This window comes from Carassius auratus, chromosome 31 (genome assembly GCF_003368295.1).
Source record: "Carassius auratus strain Wakin chromosome 31, ASM336829v1, whole genome shotgun sequence".
Classification (NCBI taxonomy): Eukaryota; Metazoa; Chordata; class Actinopteri; order Cypriniformes; family Cyprinidae; genus Carassius; species Carassius auratus.
In genome coordinates this window covers 4,955,561-4,978,349 of record NC_039273.1, presented here as the reverse complement: position 1 = coordinate 4,978,349, position 22,789 = coordinate 4,955,561, and the positions used below count along the sequence as shown (strand labels likewise).

The 22,789-nt window shown below is 35.4% G+C and overlaps 2 protein-coding genes across 2 annotated transcripts; both read right to left on the bottom strand.

The window, feature by feature from the left end:
- Nucleotides 1-676: 676 nt before the first annotated feature.
- LOC113050293 (suppressor of tumorigenicity 7 protein-like) lies at nt 677-12,813 on the bottom strand. Its single transcript, XM_026213109.1, has 15 exons — nt 12,645-12,813; nt 11,201-11,283; nt 10,933-11,092; nt 10,798-10,852; nt 10,560-10,675; nt 10,379-10,457; nt 9,582-9,670; nt 9,400-9,500; nt 9,012-9,126; nt 8,841-8,913; nt 8,636-8,738; nt 4,487-4,637; nt 4,194-4,286; nt 3,612-3,751; nt 677-877 (listed from the first exon to the last, which is right to left on the bottom strand). Exons 1-15 carry the CDS (start codon nt 12,811-12,813, stop codon nt 782-784), a joined length of 1,623 nt encoding a protein of 540 aa, XP_026068894.1. The 3' UTR covers nt 677-781.
- Nucleotides 12,814-13,704: 891 nt separating this feature from the next.
- LOC113050290 (F-actin-capping protein subunit alpha-1-like) lies at nt 13,705-22,084 on the bottom strand. Its single transcript, XM_026213104.1, has 9 exons — nt 22,000-22,084; nt 18,199-18,262; nt 17,595-17,646; nt 17,287-17,350; nt 16,858-17,064; nt 16,658-16,737; nt 15,453-15,603; nt 14,844-14,906; nt 13,705-14,695 (listed from the first exon to the last, which is right to left on the bottom strand). The coding sequence occupies exons 1-9, from the start codon at nt 22,036-22,038 to the stop codon at nt 14,555-14,557; spliced, it is 861 nt and encodes a 286-aa protein (XP_026068889.1). The 5' UTR covers nt 22,039-22,084; the 3' UTR covers nt 13,705-14,554.
- Between the last annotated feature and the right edge of the window lie 705 nt (nt 22,085-22,789).

Genomic DNA, 22,789 nt, shown 5'->3' with positions numbered 1-22,789 from the left:
ATGCACCATAATGTTCTGTTTATTATAGATGCGTACTGAAATTTTGTAGTATGCTGCTTTAAATGCTCAAATTCTCTGAAGCTGTATTCTTTTTAACTGGCATTACTTTGTATAATCATCATCTGGTAAAAATCGTTCTAAAAGTGTTTCCAATTATATGGTTCCTCTGTGCCTTTATTGTTATAGTTGTGGTGTGAACAGAATGATTATTGAAACTTTAGTTGTAGTCCTTGGTGTGAACTGGCCTTAAAAAATGTCATCCAGATATGTCTCATTTCTAGAATGACACATCATCATATATAAACTGATTGACATTCATGAACACAACCGCGTTGCAGTCTTTGCTATGATGATAAAGACAGTTATAGTATTGTGTGAACATATTATTTCATCTTTGTAACCAACTCACCCTCATACGGAGGATCTGAACTTTTTAGTAAAGGTCTTCTAAAAACAGACACATGATTTACTACCCATTCTTCAGGGTATAGAAAGCCAGTCTTTTTCTTCAGTGATTGCACAGTACTATATCACAGTGGCAACCTTCCCTGTGGCCATAGCAGGCATATTTAAGCGGGATTAGAGGTTGAGAAACAGGCGTTTAGTAAACGCTGCTGTTCTACTCAACCATGTTAGATGGCATTAAATACTGTAGCAAAAGAGAAGCAAAGCTGCGTCAAAGAGCCAAAACATTTTTATTGTCAGTACAGACGGCTAACCGGCACCTTACACGTTACGAGTACAGTAGTGTTTTCAAGTATGTGTGAGTTGTGTGTGTACGTCAGACGTTTGCAAGTTGATGCCACAGGCAGGAGGGCATAAAATTCTCCATCTTGTCTGCAAAAAAGCCCAGTGGTGCAAAGAGGGTGCTGAAGAACTGCAGAGAGAGAAAGAGAGGAAAGAGAGAAAACAGTTGGATGGATCTGAACTAATAACCATCAACCTCAATCTCAAAGACTTCAAGACATTTAAAGCTGCTGTAGGTAACTTTTGTAAAAATATATTTTTTTACATATTTGTTAAACCTGTCATTATGTCCTGACAGTAGAATATGAGACAGATAATCTGTGAAAAAAATCAAGCTCCTCTGGCTCCTCCCAGTGGCCCTATTGCCATTTGCAGAAAATACATCGCTCCCGGTAATAAACAACCAATCAGAGCTGCGGTCCGTAACTTTGTTTGTGTTCAAAATGTAGAAAAATGTATATAATAAGCGAGTACACCATGAATCCATTTTCCAAACTGTGTTTTTAGCTTGTCCTGAATCACTAGGGTGCACCTATAATAAGTGTTTATATTCGGACTATTTTAGATTGCTTCGGGGGTACCGCGGCGGAGTAACCCAGTACCTTTGTGATTCTTCATAGACATGAACAGAGAGAAGTAGTTCCGGCTACAATGTTCTTCCGCAAGACGCAAGCAGTTCTGTTTATTAACCACTAGAGCGTCAAAAGTTACCTACCGCAGCTTTAAGAAACCGATTATATATATGGTAGCATTTTAGGGAAAATTTTTATCTATATTTTCAGACCTATATTACAATAAATTCAGATTTACATTTATTTATTTAGACCTATAACTGCATATATCCAGATTTACATCTATATATTAATTTCATTTATATATTAAGATTTATATCTATAGTTTTAGACTTATAAGTATAAATAATGATTTACATTTATAATTATATCTTTATATTTAGTATTTATAAAGGTAAATGATGAAAAAAGCAAACCTGAAAAAAATATTTATAATCAACAATTATTCATATTGAATATTAACTAAAATATTGAAATATTTGAGGTTTAATTTCCAATCGCTGGTAGTGACTGTGCAGTAATTTAAGCCTGTAGTACAGTAAACATCCTTTTTACCATACAATTGTTTTGTGAAATTACATTACTATGAATTTAAACAGAAATATGACTGGGGCCAATGTGAGCTGATGTTGACATGAGGAAAACTATGAGAAATGCTTGTCCAACCTAAAGAAACTAAATAGGAAAGCAGTGTTGTTGTGTTTCCCAAAAGCAACTATGGCGGCAAGTTCCATCATTACCATGAGTTCAGTGGAACTTGCGACCACAGTTAGCTAATAATGCTTTTGAGAAATGCACCCCAGAGTGGCTGATCCACAAGCTGTCAGAACATTGCCTTTAAAGTGCCTGAAGTGCTAGACTTATGTATGACAGAGTTTGTCCCTCTGGGATACTACATGGAGGTCCTGACCGACACAAACAAGGAGGGGAAAAAAACTAGATGGCAACAAGCTTCAGGACTATGAAGCTGGCATGAAAATATGTCTTTGAAAAGCACAGAAACCTCTACAGTTCAATCCACCATAAACAAGCCTCTAAAGTGTTTATGAAGTGATCCATTTCACGGATGAACAGATGTTTATGACGGAATATGGGAAAGGAAGCATGGGGCTGTGCATCGGAGAGGGAGGAAAACTGGGCAGAGCGGAAGCTGGAGAGGTATTCATTTTAATGTAGATCCAGGAAACAGATAATGCTAACGTAAATACATGTTGTAACATGACAAATGAGGGTGATAAAAAGATAAAGGCTGATGAGACTGCATGTCCTCACATTAAGTAGTTTATTGCAATTACAAATTAGTGGAAATTATGATTGGACGAGGAACAAAGCATGCATGTGTGTGCACGGGCAAGCGAGGGAGTATTTACGGAAAAAGAGAGACTCTGAATGCAAGTCGGAGGAAAGGTCCTTTCATTGTGTCTAGTGCAACAACTCAAACTTGTTCTGAAATCAATCACTTGCTATTAATTCACCCAAATGAATGTAAACAACGATAAGAAAGAATGCACCATCACAAAATGCACATCCTGGCCTTTGAAAGGGCTAAATGTTGTCAGACGAATATGAAATAATATAAAAAATTATCCAGAAAATATACTAATATATGATATTATTATAATGTAATATTTTATATGATATATAAAGCCCTCTAACACTAGCTTGCTATTCTTTTTCTATTCTAAACGTGTAATGTGTAAAGCTAACTGAGACTTGTTATAGCACTTATATATCATTGCTCTTTTGTTTTTGATTGCTTCCACTCTCCTCATTTGTAAGTCGCTTTGGATAAAATTGTCTGCTAAATAAATAAATGTTAATGTAAATATGTTACCACACACACATATATACTGATAATATAATATGATATAATATAACTAATTTACATACATTATTATTAGGATTTTTTTTTATATAATTAAAATGTAAATTATAAATAATAATAATCTTGAACTATAAAAAAAATTTTTACAAGTAAAAAAAAAACTTTACCCATGGTAAAATGTAATGCACAGCCTAAATTGTTCCTTTAAATAAAAAAATACAGAGAGTTATTGGTCTCATAATGAGCCGTAGATTGTGCTGTCTAGACTCCAGAGTGCCATTGACTGAGACTTTTCCTAAATTGCAACACAATTAAATGTTTATCTTGGGAGCTGAGTGATTCTGTACTTTCTCTTCTAAACAAAAAAATCATAAATAATTAGGGCACAGAGGGATGAGGAAAAGCAAAAAAAACTAAACAAACAAAAAAACACACTCTTGGGTTCGGTGAGGCATACAGATACTCACGGCTTTGACAAAGACCCCCATAAGCTCTGGAAACTGGTGTGTGAGCATGGCCAACATGGCACAGAACGAGCACAGGCCCGCTGTGAAGAGGATAAAGAAAGGAAGCTCCTTCTTCGGGTACACTGAGACCTCATGAAATGCTGGAAGAAAAAACAGGTCAGTAAATACCCTATTTTCCTGTTATTTTTAATTTTCACACCACTTGACTTCTAACACTATATGCTTATGCAAATGTTGTTGTCACATCTCCTGCTCAACAAAATTTTGGGGGCAAAATCCTGTAATTCCAATGGGAATGTGTGCAATCTGAGTTTAGCATGGGGTGAAATAGTTCATTACACAGATTTTGCTCATGTTCAGGTTGGTCATGTGAATTCACCACACTGACCAACAGAAAGCTGCGGTTTTTGAAAGTTACTTCTGTGTAACCTGTGCTACATACATCTCTACACTACTGACAATGGACCTTTCTGGCACATGCAAATTTGCTGAAACTACTTAATACTTAATGTGACCACACATTAACAGATAATATTTGTATATAACAGATATATAGAGATATACAGTGTACTGTATGCTTACAAGGCAGAAGTTCTCTGTCTGCGGTTTCTGTGCATCCTGGGTAAGGATAGAAGAGATGTCCCTTTTCAAGGGGGTATGGAATAATCCGGAAAGCTACAGGAGTCAAAAAGTGTTGAATGGCCTCAGGTAAGATTATTTACAGTAAACAGCTTATGGATACTACCATGATGATAAAACCATTCCGTGCTTTTTTAAGTACCTTGTAATTTTCATGGTAAATGAGTACAGTAATCATCACACTCTATACAAGAATGTGGTGGCATGAAATAAGAAAAGATGTGCACTGTACATACTGCCTTCCCATGTGCAGTGTAGCAGATTGAGTGCCCCTTCTGCCCGTTTCCAGTGCTGCAGGTGAAAGAAAGCGTACGCCACCGCCTCACTGTCTCCCCTCTTCAAAATATGCTCAGGTGGCAAAATCAGACTCTTCATCTCTAATAAATACTGCAACGACACAAAACACTTTAATTTACATTTTTAACTGAGAAAAGACATGTGAAAATTACTTTCATTACTGAAAATGAAAACATTTTCACTATATAAATGCATTATTTATAATATGCATTACTAAAATGGTATTAAAATAAATACATACATAAAAACTATCAAATGAAAAAATGCATTATGGTAATGTAAATTACAGAGGAAAACGTCCCATGTAAATAGTGTTTCAATGACGAAAAGGTCATTAAATGTTTTTTCAAAAACTTTCTTTTCTTAATGCAAAATATATATTATTATATTCCCCTTGATATTGGGGTGAAATTTGACACTGATGTTTACCCATACACTGTAAGGGGAAAAATATTATAGAAAAATGGATAATGTTCTGGCAGATAATTACCAGGACATTTTCCGGACATTTCCTTCCACCATAAAGCACTACAATATGCAATGATTATTCAAGATATAGATAAACACCTGTGAAAAATCTATACTTCATAAGAACACAGTATACTGAGCCATATTTTACAGACATTTCTTAGAGTGTAGATATGAGAGCTTTATGCTTACACTGAGCCTGTATACTTAAAGTCTCCCCGACTCCGGGCCCCGGGGTGAATGTTGTGGAGGGCAATACAGCAGGATTAAATGGTATTATCCAGAGGATAACCTTCCCAAATATCCCTGGCTGTGATTATTGTACATTACAGCTCAATTCAACTGATTTCCTCTACAAGGTGTCATGCACACCTTCTGAATTATGAAGAAATCTCTGTATTTTTCTGTAACAATCACCACAGTGTATATGTCAAAATGTACACAAACATAAGTGTTCAGACATGAGTAATTTAGCTTTATGATCATGCTGACATTCGCCAGGCAGCTGTCCTATGCAATATGTCTGCACACACACATGGTCACCTCTTTTATGGCAGATCAAGTGTCAGTGATGGGTCTCTTTTATGTGGAGGTTTCTTTTAAGCCCCTGCTGAACTCCCATAAGCCTCTTTGTCAGTCAGTCTCATATATCATTTCACTTGAGCCAACGGACAATGAATGAGGACGTCACACTACAGTGGTCTTGGAGATGCAAAGGTGAGGTACATGTGTACACTGACAGATGACATCATGTATTGTAATTTTTCTGGACTGTCAAATTTAATATGAAAATTTATGTGATGAAATAAATGTTTTTTTTTTAAAAAAAGGTTATTACCAAATAATTCTACTATATTTTGTATAATATACACTAACATTACCACTTAATAGTATGTATGGGTGAAAAAGATACATTACCATTCAAAGGTTTGGGATAGCTTTTTTATTTATTTAATTCTTTTTTAATTCAGCAAGGATGCATTAAATCGATCAAAGTTAACTAAAGAATTTTACAATGTTATAAAAGATTTTTAAAAATCCTGCTCTTTTTAAATTTCTATTCAACAAAGAATCCTGAAAAAAAAGGATTCTACAAAAATATTTTTTGTCATCACATTACATCACATTAATAAATTACATTTTAGAATTAAAAAAAAAAAAAAGTTTTTTTATCGTAAATTACTGTTACTGTATTATTTAAATAATTTACAGTATTACAGTTTTTACAGTTTTATTTTTTTATCAAATAAATGAAGCCTTGGTGAGCATAAGATACTTTTGAGCATAAGATACTTTTTCGATTTTATGATACTGTTCCTACATAATAAAAACATGATGAAAGACGTACATTTTTTATATATTGTAAATGGTCTACTGTAACTTAATGCTTACATAATAATAGCGTAATATATTACTGTAAAAATTTATAAAAACATTTTATTATCGCATTGCTCAAATTCTACAAGTCCACACACCTAACATCTTTACTAATGTGATCATACCCTTTCTTCAAAGCATTTTGCAAAAACAAAATACACAATCTATAAGGTTGTAGGTTATACCTTTAGGACAGACTATTCTCTGTTTGATCACATAAATGTAACAGTAATACTACTGATATTCTACACCCTCTTTGCTCATTCTGGATCGTCCTTTTTCCCCCAGGGTCAAAAAGATTTGGCATATGAAAGAACAGGTGTACGTCTGTGTGTGTTTTGATATTTGTTGAACATTTCAAACAGGTGCACTTTGTAGTCTGATACAGCACGTAAATACCCTTCGTCTGAGACTGTGTGTGTTTGGGTGCGAAGAGGCAGTGCACTTTGAAGTCTGATCTAGTGTTTTGGAAAGTGGCAAGTTGGAACCAGGTACAAAGAAAGCAATAGATGAGGAGGGTCAAAACATCTATAAAGAGCAAAATGGAAAATCAAAGGTGATACAACTTTCACCCTAAACACAGCTTACGAAAATCTATGCTCGGCAGTCTTGAGCTGACAAGCCCACCTGCACTTATGTAAAACTGTGAATGGTGCACTTCTGGTATCAGTGTTAGAAAGTTTCAGTTTAGTGCAGAGGACTGCACTGTGCTTCAACAGCATCTCCTCCTGGTCATGACAATATATCTGTACTCGTGAATAACAGTAAGATAAAACTGTGTGGCCAAGTAACTTAAATATTTTCATTATGCATCATGATTCGATCATTTAAAACTGGTAGTTTTCTTTTTTTATTATTGTTACTGGAATATCAGAAATTTAGATTAAAAAAACAAAAGTTTTGTTTTACTGTTGCAATTCCAGAGCTCCACGTGGTGAAGCATTATTGGCAATTGCATATATACCACTGCATATCATTCAAATCTTTTCTTTTAAAGGTTTTTTTTTTTTAAGGAAAGTTATACTTTTATTCAGCAAGGTTGTGTTAAACTGATTCAAATACATTTAAATAAAAATATAAAGTTACAAAGAATCCTGAAAAAATTCACTATATATTAAGCAGCACAACTTTTTTTCATCACTGATAATAATAAGAAATGTTTCTTGTGCAGTAAATCAGCATATTAGAATGATTTCTGAAGGATCATGTGACACTGAAGACTGGGCTTATGGAACTGGAATTCATCTCTGCCATGACGTTAAAAAACACAACATTTTAGAATGTATTAAAACAGAGAGCAGTTAGTTTAAATTGTACTATTGATATTTTGCAGTGATATTGTTTTTATTGTATTTTGGTACAACAAAATGCTACTTTGGTAAGCATAAGTGACTTCTTTCCAAAACATTAAAAAAATAAATTCAATTCTTAACTTCTAAATGGTAGTGTATAAGAAACTAGATTGAAGTGTGGTTTAACATTTTGTTACCAGTTAAATCATTTTTATCCCTTGGCCATAAGCGAAATACTCATGAAATTAGGCAAAATGCAGTAACAAATCTGCAAATGTTCTTATTTCACCGGCTATTGTCATGTAATGCAGAAAGTTAATTTTGGAGCCTTTAAAAAGGTCCTATTATGCTCTTTTACAAAGTCTTGATTTTGTTTTGGGGGTGTACTAGAGGAGGCTCTCATACTAGGTTGCTAAAAAAAATGTTTTCACATATTTTACATTATTACAACACCTCTCTCCCCAGGCTGGCATGAACGGCTGGAATAGTTCCTGTACCAAATGAAGGCCCGCCTTCTGAAATGCAAAATGTGTTGTGATTGGTAAGCTGGGCCAGTCTTTGTTGTGATTGAAAGCACTCAGGGCCTGGTCTGGAAATGTTACGTCCCTTCCCATAGCCACCTGCGAGCTTCAGTGTAAATATTGCTTCAATATCAAATCAATTTGAGTGAGATTTAAACCCGATGATTGTAACCAGTTTAAGTTCATCTGCCTTGGGAAAGCTAGCATGTCTCCGACATTCATCGATATTTTTGATATCACAAATCACGGAAAATATGTGTTGTAGTCCAAACCAGTCGTTTGTTGTAGTTTTTGAAAAGTGATTTCTTTTAAATAAAATATCTCCTTTTGAATTGGACTTTGAGCTTTATAACTTTGCATATCTTTTTAATACTCAAACAGCAACATTACAGACTAAATAAAGTTGAAAAAGCATATTAATCTTTTGAACCTTTGGTACGTGTGGGTTGAACTCCACAGCTCTGTGTATGGCCTCGACTGCGTTCATCTCTGCTGTGCTGAGACCTCGTCTAGACGCTGCTTCAGGTGAAAACCTGCCACACGACACACACACATATAGATTCATTCAACAGAAATAATCCATAAACATCAACTATGCTATGATACCGTAATATACTATTCAATACTGGACTTACTTATCTGACACTGCTCTGGCTTTCAGTAAGGCAGATGTGTAGCATATAGTAGCTGATTTTGGCAAACTGATATCTGAAGGTGAAATATATAGTTAATAAAATGATACTGGCATCACTTCCTAGTCCTATCTGAAATATAATGTAACATGATTGACAGCTGAATGAGCTTACCGTCATATTTTGCGAGGACTGCTTGTACATCAGCATAGGCCTGCAGCTCTAATAAAGCTTCTAAAAGGTTCTCATGAATATTTAACATTCCCAATAAGGGGAATTCTTTCATTAACTGTAAAGAAGCAAGAAAATAACAATATTACACAATAGAGCATAATCAAGTACAAGATGCCATTTAGAAATAAAATAAATTAATTCTGTCTAATGTGGAAAGCTGCAGAAAATCATTTAGACTCATCCGTTTGGCCAAGAATCAAAAAGCAGAAATCTGTATCTAATTTACTTTAAGATAATTTCTATAAAAGTCAATGTGGCATGTCATAAGTCCCATCAGATAATCGGCCACAACTACTAAACTTTGTAGGTAGTATATTGCTTGGCTCACATCTCTCATCATCTTGACAGCTTCTTTGATGCGACCCAGTTTTCTTGCACACATGGCCAGTCTGCGCTTGATGTAGACCACAAGATTGGTGTCTTTGCCGGCTGTGAAAGCAAAGAGAACGATCGACAGTGTGAGTTACTGTATGCTGAGCGTATATGTGTGACAGTGTGAAAGTTTCATACCACTTTTGAGCGCTTGTTTGAAAAGCCTTTCGGCCTCTGTGATGGTTGTGGCTTCCTCCTCGGCCAGGAGCACATATGCTGCAGCACATCTGCAATCAATAAGTCATATGCGTGAGAGACAGATGCACTGATGATAAATTTCTGTCAGAAAAACCAGTGATTATTTCTATGTGATGCTCAATAGCAATACAAGGCTTATATTACAATAACATTCTGTTACATATAAAAATAATAAAACCAGACATCAACATTATAATGCACAAAATTACAATTAACAGTATTATTATATTATTATTATTATTATATTTTAAAAGATTTTCTTTAAGTAGCAGAGGAAATTAGCATAAATAATTAAATATCCAATATTGTACTATATTCTGGCTGACACAGAAAGGCAGGAATTAAATAAAAATAATGTGTTATATTAAAATTTTATGCAGTTGTGTATTTAAATAAATTAAAAACATAACACTAAAAATTTAAATTCCAAGTGAATTTAGGCATCGTCATTATAATGCACATTAAAAAAAGTACATTTATTTTAAGATTTGCTAAAGATTACATTAAACTGGATAAACTTTTTATGTTTTAAAAAATCAAGATTTAAGTGAGCATTGCTTTTTAAATATAAATATTCAAATAAGCAAAATGGTACCATCATACTGTGAATGCCTAGTTCATGTATTTTTATTGCTGTTTATTAAGTGGATTGTTTCCGCTGTCAAATCTGACCAGATGAGCCATGTCTAAAGAGAGTACATTTAAAATAATTATAAGTATGTATGTGTGAAACTCACTCGCGGTTTAGCTCAATTGCCTGGTAAGCTGCTCGAATACGTGCCTGCGGGTTCCTCTCCCTCCAGGCCTTTTGCATTACTGCAGAACAAGCAAGAGAGATACCAATCATGATAAAACATCAGTTCTGAGTAAATCAAGGCTTTTTTTCTTTTTAGGTGAAAGAGCGTGAGACTAACTAACCAGAGTCCTCTGGTCTAAGTTGCTGAGTGTCTCCCAAGAAGAAGGTCTGATGATCTTGTGCTGATAAATTCATGTCGTAGTATGTCAGGGGCTCTTTTCCTGTCACCCAAGTGTACCTGGAATGAAAGGGTCACTAATGAATATGATTTTTTTTTAAATAATGGAAGTCTATCGAACTTTAAAAATCTAATGTTATTGAAATGAACTGAAACCATTTAAGAAACGTCCAACGCTATACCTGCTGTACTCTGCACCTCTGAACAGGTTCAGTGGGTTTCTCCACACTTTACATTCTGAAAGAAAGAGAAAATAATATTGATCCTTCATAATATAAAGGAAGGAATAAACATGTAGCCAGTAACTTTTCAAAAACCTGCAACGTTGGTTCTCGGCTCGGCATCGCCGTTCACTGAGGAGAAGAGGCCCGCGGAGCTGCTGTTCTCCGCTCCTCCCAGAAGGGGACGCAAGTGACTGACAGACACCTGCTCTATGAAGGACGTGCCATACCTTCTGAAGTACCACCACTCAAATATCTGAAACAGTGTGATTTTACACAGCTTTGAAACGGAATTTAGTTTAATTATTAATTATTTAATTAAGTTATTTTACAACCAATTCACCAAGCCAAGAAAAAGACTCACCAATATGAGGCCTGAGATGAGCGAGGAGGTTCCAGTCAACGCAACATAGAATTTAGGCGTAAGAGTGTTTAAAAACACAGAGGCTGTGGAAGAATAACAATATAGTAAGACAAAAATTAGAATAATTATATATATATATATATATATATATATATATATATATATATATATATATATATATATATATATATATATATATATATATATATATATAAAACACATGTAAATCAATATCTATTCATTATTCTTGATCTTGAAAAATGCTTCTGTAAATTAAAGTCACAAGGGAAAAAAGCAAGACAATATATATACATATATATTATTATTATTATTATTATTATTATTATTATTGAGGGTGTATTTAGTAGAGTCTACAAATTTTTATAATAACTCATTAAAAAATTATAAAAAAGGACTAAACTCATATTTTGAATAATTATGGTTATAAAATGATTTCATTCTTGATTTATATTAAAATTAATTTTAAAATCAACTGCTAAATAATGCTTCTACTCAAACATTACATACCTGAAATATATTTCATATATAAGATATATTTGAGCGAGTTATTGAAGATAGGCTTTGTTTGTGTAAGACTGTTTTGTTCATTAATTTACAAAAAATTTCCACACTTATACAAAGTCAACATCTGTTTATAAAGTCTATGTATGATCTTAAAAACTAAGCATTAAAAAAATTTGTATATAATTTTTATTTTAACATTTTTATTCTTAACACAACACATAAAACGTGGCAAAATGTTACTAAAATATTTGCATAAAACTAATGATTAAACCGTACCTATGCAAGATAAAAAGATTTCTATTTTATTTGTTGTCCTAGCACATTGTCTTGATAAATTCCTCCTCTAAATAATCCTTTCATTATATTCATTACTGAAACATCACATGCACATTGTACTGTGTAAAAATTATATGTATGTGAATAGTAATGCCTATAATAAAATGTCAAAATTGTGAGATACAGGATTGAAGCTTCAGTGCATTGTTGTCAAACTTAAAATAACGCATTTTTAATAATACAATTTTCCAGACTTGCATTTGTCAGTTGCTTTTATCTGAAGTAAACATTACATTAAATTAATCAGTAATGAATTGAAATGCATCTCTATTTCTGATACAGTATGAATTCAAACGACTTGTAATGTAGTGCACGAGTCGTAAGACTACTGTTATGGTACTTAATGGCGATTTAGAGTCATTTTGGCCGCTTGACATCTCCAGTCACCATTCATTGACATTGCATGGAAAACTCAAACCAGCACTGACGTTAACATAAAAAAATTAACTCAGATGTGTTTGCATGCAATCGAGATAAATAATTGTAGATTTTTTTTTATATTTGTGTGAAATTTTCCTTCAATTAACAGAAAGATAGCCTGTGTTGAGCTGTAAACAACACCAAGCTGATCATAAACACACACCTGCGTTGACGGTCTCCTGCAGCTTCAGTGGGCTCCTCAGCACGTAAACCATCGTTAAGACCATGGCGAACCAAAGTGTACATATGTACGTCCACGACCAGTAAAGCCACGATTTTAATTTATCCGTGAAACCGGGTGATTGAGGATTACTGCCACTGCTGTCCGCCATCTTTCACCGACTAGCCGTAAACATTAGAATTGTGGGATAGCGGAGGAGAGAGCGCTGTATTGACGCTCTCCAGCAGAGGGCGCAGCGCCCGTTCATTTAAACCCAAGAGTTCTAGAACGACTGAATAGAATTCTAGCTTTATGTGCAGGATATGGAGTGTATGGAGTTTTAGTGAATCGTGAAATATATGCTCAGAATTGCATTCTAACATACTACTGTCATTATTTCAGTAGTGTAAATATACAATGCACATATTTTATAATTTTCTGTTGTCAGCCCAAATAATGGATTCAAATTCAGTATTTGGCATACATGAATATCACGTGTTAAAACAAAGCCTAATAAAATGTAATCAGTTCAGGTGATAATTATTAACACTTGCCAAAAAAGTCAATTAAATCAAGCATGAAACGTTAATTTCTTAGGCTGATGTACATGTGTATAAAGTATATTTTTAATGTTTTTCAAATATTCCTTAATAGCCATAACCAACCAAATATTTTAGCAAAGTGAGCAGGGGTGTATAAATGCACAATTTAACAGTTCTATTTTAATGCACCAATTTCAGAATTTATTATAATTTGATGGTGATGATGATATCTTATGTAGAACACGTTAACAAAATACATAATTGAAACAAAACCCAGTAATCCTTAAAAATAATTATGAGTGTCATAACAACCAACAAATGAAATGTTTCAGGGCCAAATTTCAGAATTCATTAGGCATTAATAAATGACACACAGAATCAGAATCAAATTGACATCAGAGCAAATTCACACCCTGCACGTAAAGTTTATATAAAAAAAGCATTTTAACATTATATGTAATATTGTGGCATTAAAATAATGTTACAACATATTATAAAAAATTATAATAATAGCAATAAACTCAGTTTGGTGCAAATCATTTATTCCTCTGGGATCATATTTGTTCTTACATTTTGTAAAAAATAGTTAGCAATAAAAGCTAGGGTAGGAGGCTGATATTTTGTGTAACTGCATACAGTATATATACCATTCTTAGACACCAGAGTACGACGACGGGACCATTTCCACACAGAACAGTAACCCTGAATGAATCACTGCACAAATACAAGGCTCACTTTGGCACAACCCTCGCTGTGATCAATTGAACACATACCAATGATGGCATCTTACAACATTGCTTTCAAAAAAGACCAATTGTTACTTGGAAAACAGCATGGTGATGACAAACTGCTGTCAAGACATTCTTTATAACCGGCCAGAGAGCTTTGTGGGGCTACATATTGATAAATGATATCTTATGACTCAAAGTAAAACTTTGAGTCGAGTTTCTAAAGAAGTAAACAAAATAGACTCAATTGATCATATGGACGAAGTGCAATAAAAAGTACAGTGTGTGTCAGGCATTGAGAACGCTGATCTAGGGGGCGAATATAGGGGCTATTTATGATGCTGTACACTGGTGTCATGGGAGGTATTTGTTCAACAGCAAAAACTTTTGCTAAACCCATTAAAACAAGCTTGCAGCCCTCCTACAATACAGAAAAGGAGGCAGTCTCTTCAGCTGAGGTCAGACCGTGGCTTCTGAAAGGAAAAAAAAAAAAATTGACAGACATTATTTAGCACACTTCTTGAAGGACCTTCTCGCCTTGGCCCTGCCCTGGATTCAGGTGTAGGTTCAGGTTTAGATATGGGCCCCTCTTAGCTTGTCTCTTTGCTTGTGACGCGAGCAGGAGCGGAGGCATGCCGTGTGTCTAAGCGTTTTGCATCTCTTTGCCGATCTTGTAGCTGAGGATCTTGTTCCAGTCGATCTTGGTTCGGGTGACGGGAAGCTGCCGGCGTAAGGCCTTGAAGGTGGTGTCAGACATGGTCTGGTAGTTCTCGCTGATGGCCGTCTGGAAGGCAAACGGCAGGGGAAATCTCACTCTATGGTTCTTCACATCTTATAGATCTAATCAGGTAATACATAGTAATTCGTTCCTCCGTGAAGACTAACATGCACTCGCAGTGCTGTAAAGGACGAATGAATCAAAATCAACAAACCTGATATTCATTCTCAGCATTTTCGATGATTTTGACAAAATCCTTGGCAGTCTGTACCTCATTCTGTTGAAACAGAAGCACAAAATCCATCACCGCATTACCAAAAAGTGATCAGTTTTCTGTTTTCATATGTAATTTATTCCTGTAATGGCAAAGCTGAATTTTCAGCAGTTTTCACTGAAGTCTTCACTGTCACGTGAACCATCAGAAATCATGCTGCCTTTAAGAAACGTTTCTTGAAATTATGTTGAAAAAATAGCTCAAAAGAAGAGCATTATTAATGAAACGGAAATCCTTTGTAACATTATAATCCTAATCACTGTTACTTTTAATTAATTTAATGCATTTTTGCTTAATAAAAGTATTACTTTATTTAAAAAAAAAAAAACTAAAGCCAGCTAGTAAATATCATTCTGCCATGACAAGCATCAACAATTAAAAGTCCAGAAACAGTACTAGCAGACCATGAGCTTCATGTATGGAAAGCTCACCCACAGTCATTAGACATGTCGCTCATGGGGCAGTCGGCTGTTCCTTTCACAGGCAGACTGTTTGTGTTCTACTGACTCATTAACAGGAAGCACACTCACTCAAGTTTAAATAACTTACAGAGATGGTCAGAGACTCTTGCACATCCTTGTGGCTGACCAGCTGTACGTTTCCATCCTCATAGTAATGAACCTGGATCTTCAGCACCCCCACCACCTGAGCAGTGGCCTGAGAGACGCTGAACTTCCATTCCGATCGGCAACGGCCGTTCCTGTATGTGGAGAAATGGAGGAAGTTCACCAGCGATTGGGCTTACGGTTGAGACTTTTAGAATGAGACCGAAGGCATTTCTAGTAGCTCGATCGCACAACAAAAAACAATGTTGCGTGCAATCCTGCATAACTGTTCCTACAGTGTGCAAAACTAATCCACTATTTAGTTCCTAAAAAGCCATGTCATGGAGATAACTTGACATCTCAGTGTTGCGCACACTGCTTAAAGATGATGTTCTTTTGTGCCGTTAAGCCATGTGTTGTGTTATCTGTATGTGTGAAAGAGCAAAGACAGTTTGTCAGTACAGAGTGTAGGCGGACTTTGCTGTCTAATGCACCTGTTCTCCACTCAAAAGACACATTATAGTGTCTAGATACAGTAGGGTCATGATCTGGGTGGAGGCAGAGCTCATTCCACACATATAAAGACCATATATCATACTTGGAACAAAGCCGGTAACTGCATCAGGTGTACAAAACGAAAGAGTTAACAGATATTATGTTTTTTAGAGTGTTAAATTGACCAGAAAAAAAGTTTAGTAACGACTAATTCTTTATTATTACCCAGTTTAGTACAACAAGCTTTCTCTTAACTTACTTTAATGACTGTATCCTGGGAAATCATAGATTAACCCTATTCAGACTGTAATTTTTTCTCATGGATGTAAGGTATTTTCAGTATTTACAGGTACTAGTCTACCATTTTATTGCTGTCCAATTCAAGGATGTTGGTGTTTTTCTATCGCCACTCCTATAAAAATTCACAAATAACCTACTGTTTTTTGACAAACACCAAGGTCGTGTGGAAATTTCATTGCTGTCCGAATTCACATCTCTAAAAATGTTTGGTAAATGCATGTATATTTTAAAAATAGACTTGTTTCCAAAATGCTGGTAACCATTACAAGAACAATATTATGTCACAGTCAGCGTTAAAAGTTTTAAAGTTTAAAAGAAAAAAAAAAGCGTTAGCTTTAAGTAAACTTTATTTCAGCTAGTTACCTTTTCATATGGCTTAAGTATTGAAATAACAAAAATTTATAAAGACATTACCAGAAATTTTTGGGCTGAAACTGATGACCCTCAATACAGGCGATGATGGTTTGCTGTCCATTGATGGTTTTCCCATAAACCTAAAAAACAACACAAGAATCTGTCAGCAAAAATGTGGCAGAAAACACACTCACACTTATAAACTGCTTTATTAATTGATCTGTTCGTTTAACAAATAAAAACTGCTCTAGTGAACTCACAGTGCAGACTCCAGTGGGGTAATGGTCTTTGACGTACGCCCTCAGAGCTTCGTCACAAGCATCCCTCCACAGCCTGAGGGCCGCCTCACCCTCATGAGACTGTGGTTCACTCGCCTCTTTCCTCAGGTGGTCGAACTTGAACGACTGTTTCTTACGAGGGTCAAAAAAACGGCCATGACCAAGGTCTCCATGCTCTGTGATCAAAACCTGCAGTTTGGAAGCAGTTTGAGTAAAATTTAATACAACATTCAGTTTAAATGGACACTTATTTCCTACTGTGTAAAGGCTGTTGGTTAACATTAAGTCGTTTGAGAGGCAGAGCATGTTTCTAACAGGACAAACATCAGTTTCTTTGAAATATAAATGTGTTCTGGTAAAATGTGCACAATATGAACATATTTTAACTTCAAAAGTAACCGTTATAGTCACCTGATCTTCACCTCCATCAAGTTTAGCAGGTGTGAACTGATCCATGTTGTACTGGGCAAAGGCTCTGTCACAAACAGACAAAATGATTCAAAAATATGATCTCATCTAAACAAAAGACTTCTGATGAAGCCACAAAGCTAAATATATCACTTCATCATAGATCTATTCATATTGTGAAGGGTAATCTAAAGTGAAAGAGACACTGAAAACTGGTTGCGTACTTGTGGCATCTGTTGAAGAGAATCTAGATCAATTTTGATTGTAATAAAATATGCTTTCGTATACTGTAATAAACACAGGCTACTCACTGAGCCGCCCCTTCCCTGAGCAGACTGTCATTATTGAGCAGTAGCCGCACATCTGAAACCAAAGAAAAGACATCATGTGATATCATGAAAACATTGTGATTTCAGCGAGTCATGTTGTGACATAAAAATAATGAAATTCCTCCTAACATACAGTATACTACTGCTCAAAAACTTGGGGTCAGGAAGAATTTGTTTTTTGTTTTTGATGCATTAAATTGATCAAAAGTGACAATTAAGACATTCATAATGCTACAAAATACTTTTTATTCATCAAATCCTAAAAATATATATTTCTTGGGCAACAAATCAGCATATTAGAATGATTTCTGAAGGATCATGTGACACTGAAGACCGGAGTAATGATGCTGAAAATTCAGCTTTGCATCAGAGGAATAAATTACATTTTAAAATATTAAAACGGAAAACTTAAATTGTAATAAATTCTCACACATTACTGTATTTTCAATCAAATAAATGGAACCTTGGAGAGCATACGATACTTCCTACACAAACAATTCAAAATATTACCAACCCCGAACTGTCTGAAAAATGTATTGTTTAGTCTTTTTGATGCCTGTATACACATGCTGCAAGAATAGTTTACCATTGAAGACTTCGTTGAACTCTCCAGGGGGAGCGTGGATGATAAAATTTGCAGCAATGCGGATCTGAGGAAAAACAAAAGTACTGATGAAGAAAACACGAGCAGTGTTTGCACATGCAAAACTCACTGCAGAGGTGTCAGTGTTTACTCAAAACCGATGCTTGCAGAAAACACCTCAACAAGAACCAAGAAAAACGGTCATGTTCGAGAACAGGTGGAGTGGTGGTGTCATGCATATATACAAAGGATAAGTCGTGGCCTAATGGTTAGAGGGTTGGACTCCCAATCGAAGGGTTGTGGGTTCTAGTCTCGGGCCGGACGGAATTGTGGGTGGGGATAGTGCATGTACAGCTCTCTCTCCACCTTCAATACCACGACTTAGGTGCCCTTGAGCAAGGCATCGAACCCCCAACTGCTCCCCGGGCGCCGCAGCATAAATGGCTGCCCACTGCTCCGGGTGTGTGCTCACAGTGTGTGTGTGTGTTCACTGCTCTGTGTGTGTGCATTTCGGATGGGTTAAATGCAGAGCACAAATTCTGAGTATGGGTCACCATACTTGGCTGAATGTCACTTCACTTCACTTTATGAACCGCAGCCTGTGCATAAAACTACTTAAACACCATATTTCAGCTAAATTATGGTGGTATTTCTTTGCACTTCCGTTGAAAACAGGTCAAATGTATGCTGATACCATACATTGAGCCCCTCTATGTGTCATGCCTTAGAAGGCTGCAGAATTTAGGCTTTTCTTAGCAGTGCACATGTAAGCAATAAGGGCCAGTGACACCGAGTCCAGCTAGTCTGGCTCCATGGATGTTTCCCATTCTGGACCCAATCCAGCACTCCAGACTCTGTCTTCACTGAAAAACCAGGGACAATAACAAAACAAAACAACAACAAACAAATACTGTAAAGACCTCCTGTAGAGTATTCGGTCCACAATTCACTACAGTCAAGCTGCAATAAGAATAAATTCATCTCACAACGAATACAGCCAATTTGCTGGTTGTGTTATTGCAACATAATGGTTTAAATCAGTCTGAAGATCTGAGGGAAATGTGTCACTACTTATACATCATATATAACAAATTTAAATTCCGTGTAAAGACTAGATGTTATCTAGGACGTCTACAGCTCTATTTCTCCAAAACACAATAATTGCATCACAGCTAAAATGTGTGCAACAAAACCATGTTTTTCTGATGGGTGCCATTTCCTATGTTATGCTGTTAGTGCCAACAAGTTGCACTGTTTGTCACAAATACACAAGAAAAGAAAAGAAGTAAAAAACAGCGAGAAAATTCAAAACTAAAAAAATATCGTCATTAATTATTTAAATTTTTTAAGTAAAAAATTTATACTTTCAGCAAGTATGCATTGAACTGATCAAAAGTGAAATTTATCATAAAGGACTTCTATAAGTAAGCTATTTTATCAGAAAATATTTTAAAAAGTGCAATGTTTTTCTATTTTAAAAAATTGTAAAAAAAATAATAATAATTAATCACCAAATCAGCTTACTATAATGATTTCTGAAGGATCACGGGACCCTGAAGACTGGAGTAATGATGATGAAAATTCAGCTTTGCATCACAGGAATAAATTAGATTTTTAAATACATTACAATAGTAAACTTTATTATTATTATTATTATTATATTCCAAAATATTACTATATTTACTAAAAATGCAGTCTTGGTGAGCAAAAGAGACTTAAATTTTTTTTTTAATCTTTCTTACCCAAAACTTTTCAACAGTAGTACAAAAAGTGTATACATTATATAAATAAATATTTACCATACCATTTTATGAACAGTAAGAAATAGAAATGGTCAGTAAATGATAAATTAAATTAAAATTAAATTTATGCATTTAGCAGACGCTTTTATCCAAAGCGACTTACAGTGCATTCAGGCTATCAATGGGGAAGTTGTGGCCTAATGGTTAGAGGGTTGGACTCCCAATTGAAGGGTTGTGGGTTCTAGTCTCGGGCCGGACGGAATTGTGGGTGGGGGGAGTGCATGTACAGTTCTCTCTCCACCTTCAATACCACGACTTAGGTACCCTTGAGCAAGGCATCGAACCCCCAACTGCTCCCCGGGCGCCGCAGCATAAATGGCTGCCCACTGCTCCGGGTGTGTGCTCACAGTGTGTGTGTGTGTGTTCACTGCTCTGTGTGTGTGCATTTCGGATGGGTTAAATGCAGAGCACAAATTCTGAGTATGGGTCACCATACTTGGCTGAATGTCACTTCACTTCACTTCAATTTTTACATATCATGTGTTCCCGGGGAATCAAACCCCCAACCTTGTGCTTGCTAGCGCAGTGCTCTACCAGTTGAGCTACAGGAACACTATAATATGATAAATATGATAAAGCATGTGTTTACTTGTATGATAGCATTTCTAAACCCTAAATTCAATCTGTGTGTAGAAATCAAAGCACACATTCACATTTTCTGTCCCAATCACAAGATGACCAAAAATATTTGCTATTCACATTCAAACAAGTACTGATAGTACTGACAGCAAATGAGGGGAAATCAATGCCTTACTGTAGTTGCATTAACAACTGGCACACACAATAATAACTGACAAAATATAACTGCCTACCATTGTTAAAAATCTACAAATCACTCGTAATCTTTTTCATAGCTGAATTCACAATCTTCTTCACTTGTAGTGGAAATGATACTGCTCAATTACAAGAAAAAAGCTTTCAATTAGACTATCAAATTACACCAATACTAATTAATGTGTTTTACACTTATGCACGACTAATAATTGAATTGTTTTTAGGTGTTTTTTTAATCATAGAAAACCTGTGCCCCAAAGCACATGACACATTTTTGTGTTTGCTCTTACTGTTGTGCTTAACACATATATAAGTGTAATCTAAATATCACATCTACCCAATCTGGAGTAGTTTGCAGCTGCAACAAGTTTTCCACATCTAAGCATTTCTGAAATACTTCTTTCCTCCTTCAACTGGCCTCAACACGACTGTTTCGACTTTGCAGAGGCGGAGGGGCGAACCGCACTCTAGAACAGCCCCATGACTGTCAGCGGCTCGGTAGCAGAGGGTGGGGGCGTGAGACCGGAAGAGCCGCCCGCATGTGAGAGCATGCAGAAAGAGGGCTGGGTCCCGACACTCAGCTGAGAATACAAACAAGACCAGAGCTGAGGTTGCGCCCCTGTTTTAGAGCAAAAAAAACACTTCCCCTTGATCTCACCACATGAATCTAAAACGACAAATTAAGTGTTGCCATTTGCATGCAGGATACTATTAGAAACAAATACATAGGAACAAAAGAAAACCGATTGTAAATAAGTTTAATAAGAAAATTAACTCTTATGTGAGACTAAGTTGTGACAAATTATTAAAAGTGCATGGACGCAATTATTTATTTTGTTGTCAAACTTAAGCTGTTAATCTTGATGAAGTGATTTTTTTTCTGCACCAGTCCAAGCCTCTAACAGTCTGCAAACTCAATACTACTTCCACTGTTGATGTCAAATCGCATTTTCTATACACAATTGTTAAGTATTAGTCATTTTAATTTCAAATCTGTCACCATCTACACAGTCTTGCGTCTGTGAGAGAGTGCGAGCCTCGATTAGATCGAGTTTCAGTTAGCTTGCTAGCTTCCTTAGCACGCTATTCAACGCGGGTTTTGTAAACTTTGCAACCTCCAATGTGCGTAATAACATTCATCACATGTTTATGATAATATATAAATTGTACACACCCCAGTAATAGAGAAGGGAAAATAGATCAACAACCTGAATCGATAATCACATACCTTATCCTGGTCGGAAAGCTGTTCTTCGAAGTCCGCCATCTTGGCTCAACTGGACCTGCCCTGTCAAACTGCATGACGGGAAAACAATCATAAACATGACAAAAAAAAAAAAAAAAAAAAAAAAAAACCTTAACGTTAGATTTAGATATTGAAGTTTGTATTGCACTTTGTGTGCCACAGAAACTTTAATGAAAAATCTCACAGACCCTACGGATAAAATGTTTTTCATATGTTGAATCAAAACAATGAATCAATACATTTTGATACAACTTTTTAAGTTATAAACCTTTAATGAACTAAAAAAAGTTGTCAAAAAGTTGTCATTCATGTTTCAAAGTAATTTTATAATCTTTACCACTATTATATCCTGTAGGCATGTAACCTTTTTTTTCTTGTTTATTTTATTTTGTCTCTTGTTTATTTATTCTTTTGAATTCCTATTATACACGTATATTATCTGTTGCTCTCAATAAAAAGTGCTTTTAACTTGCTTTAACTGTTCATATTTAATGCCTAAATTTCCATTATTATGAATTCCTCTACTCAATTAAAATTGTAAAAAGCCATATTTGGTTATGCATACACTTACAACCTATGCTTACAACTAGTGGAATTTTAAAGTTTCTCCGATTTGACGGAAATAGAAATTACGAGTTTATAAGTTCTAGATTTACCAATCCTCATTGAGTTTTGAATTAAATAACCCCATCCAGATAATTCTCTATCCATGAAGTGCCGCTCCTCTGTGACTCTTACGTAACGCAACGGATCTAGGGAGAGTCAATAAATT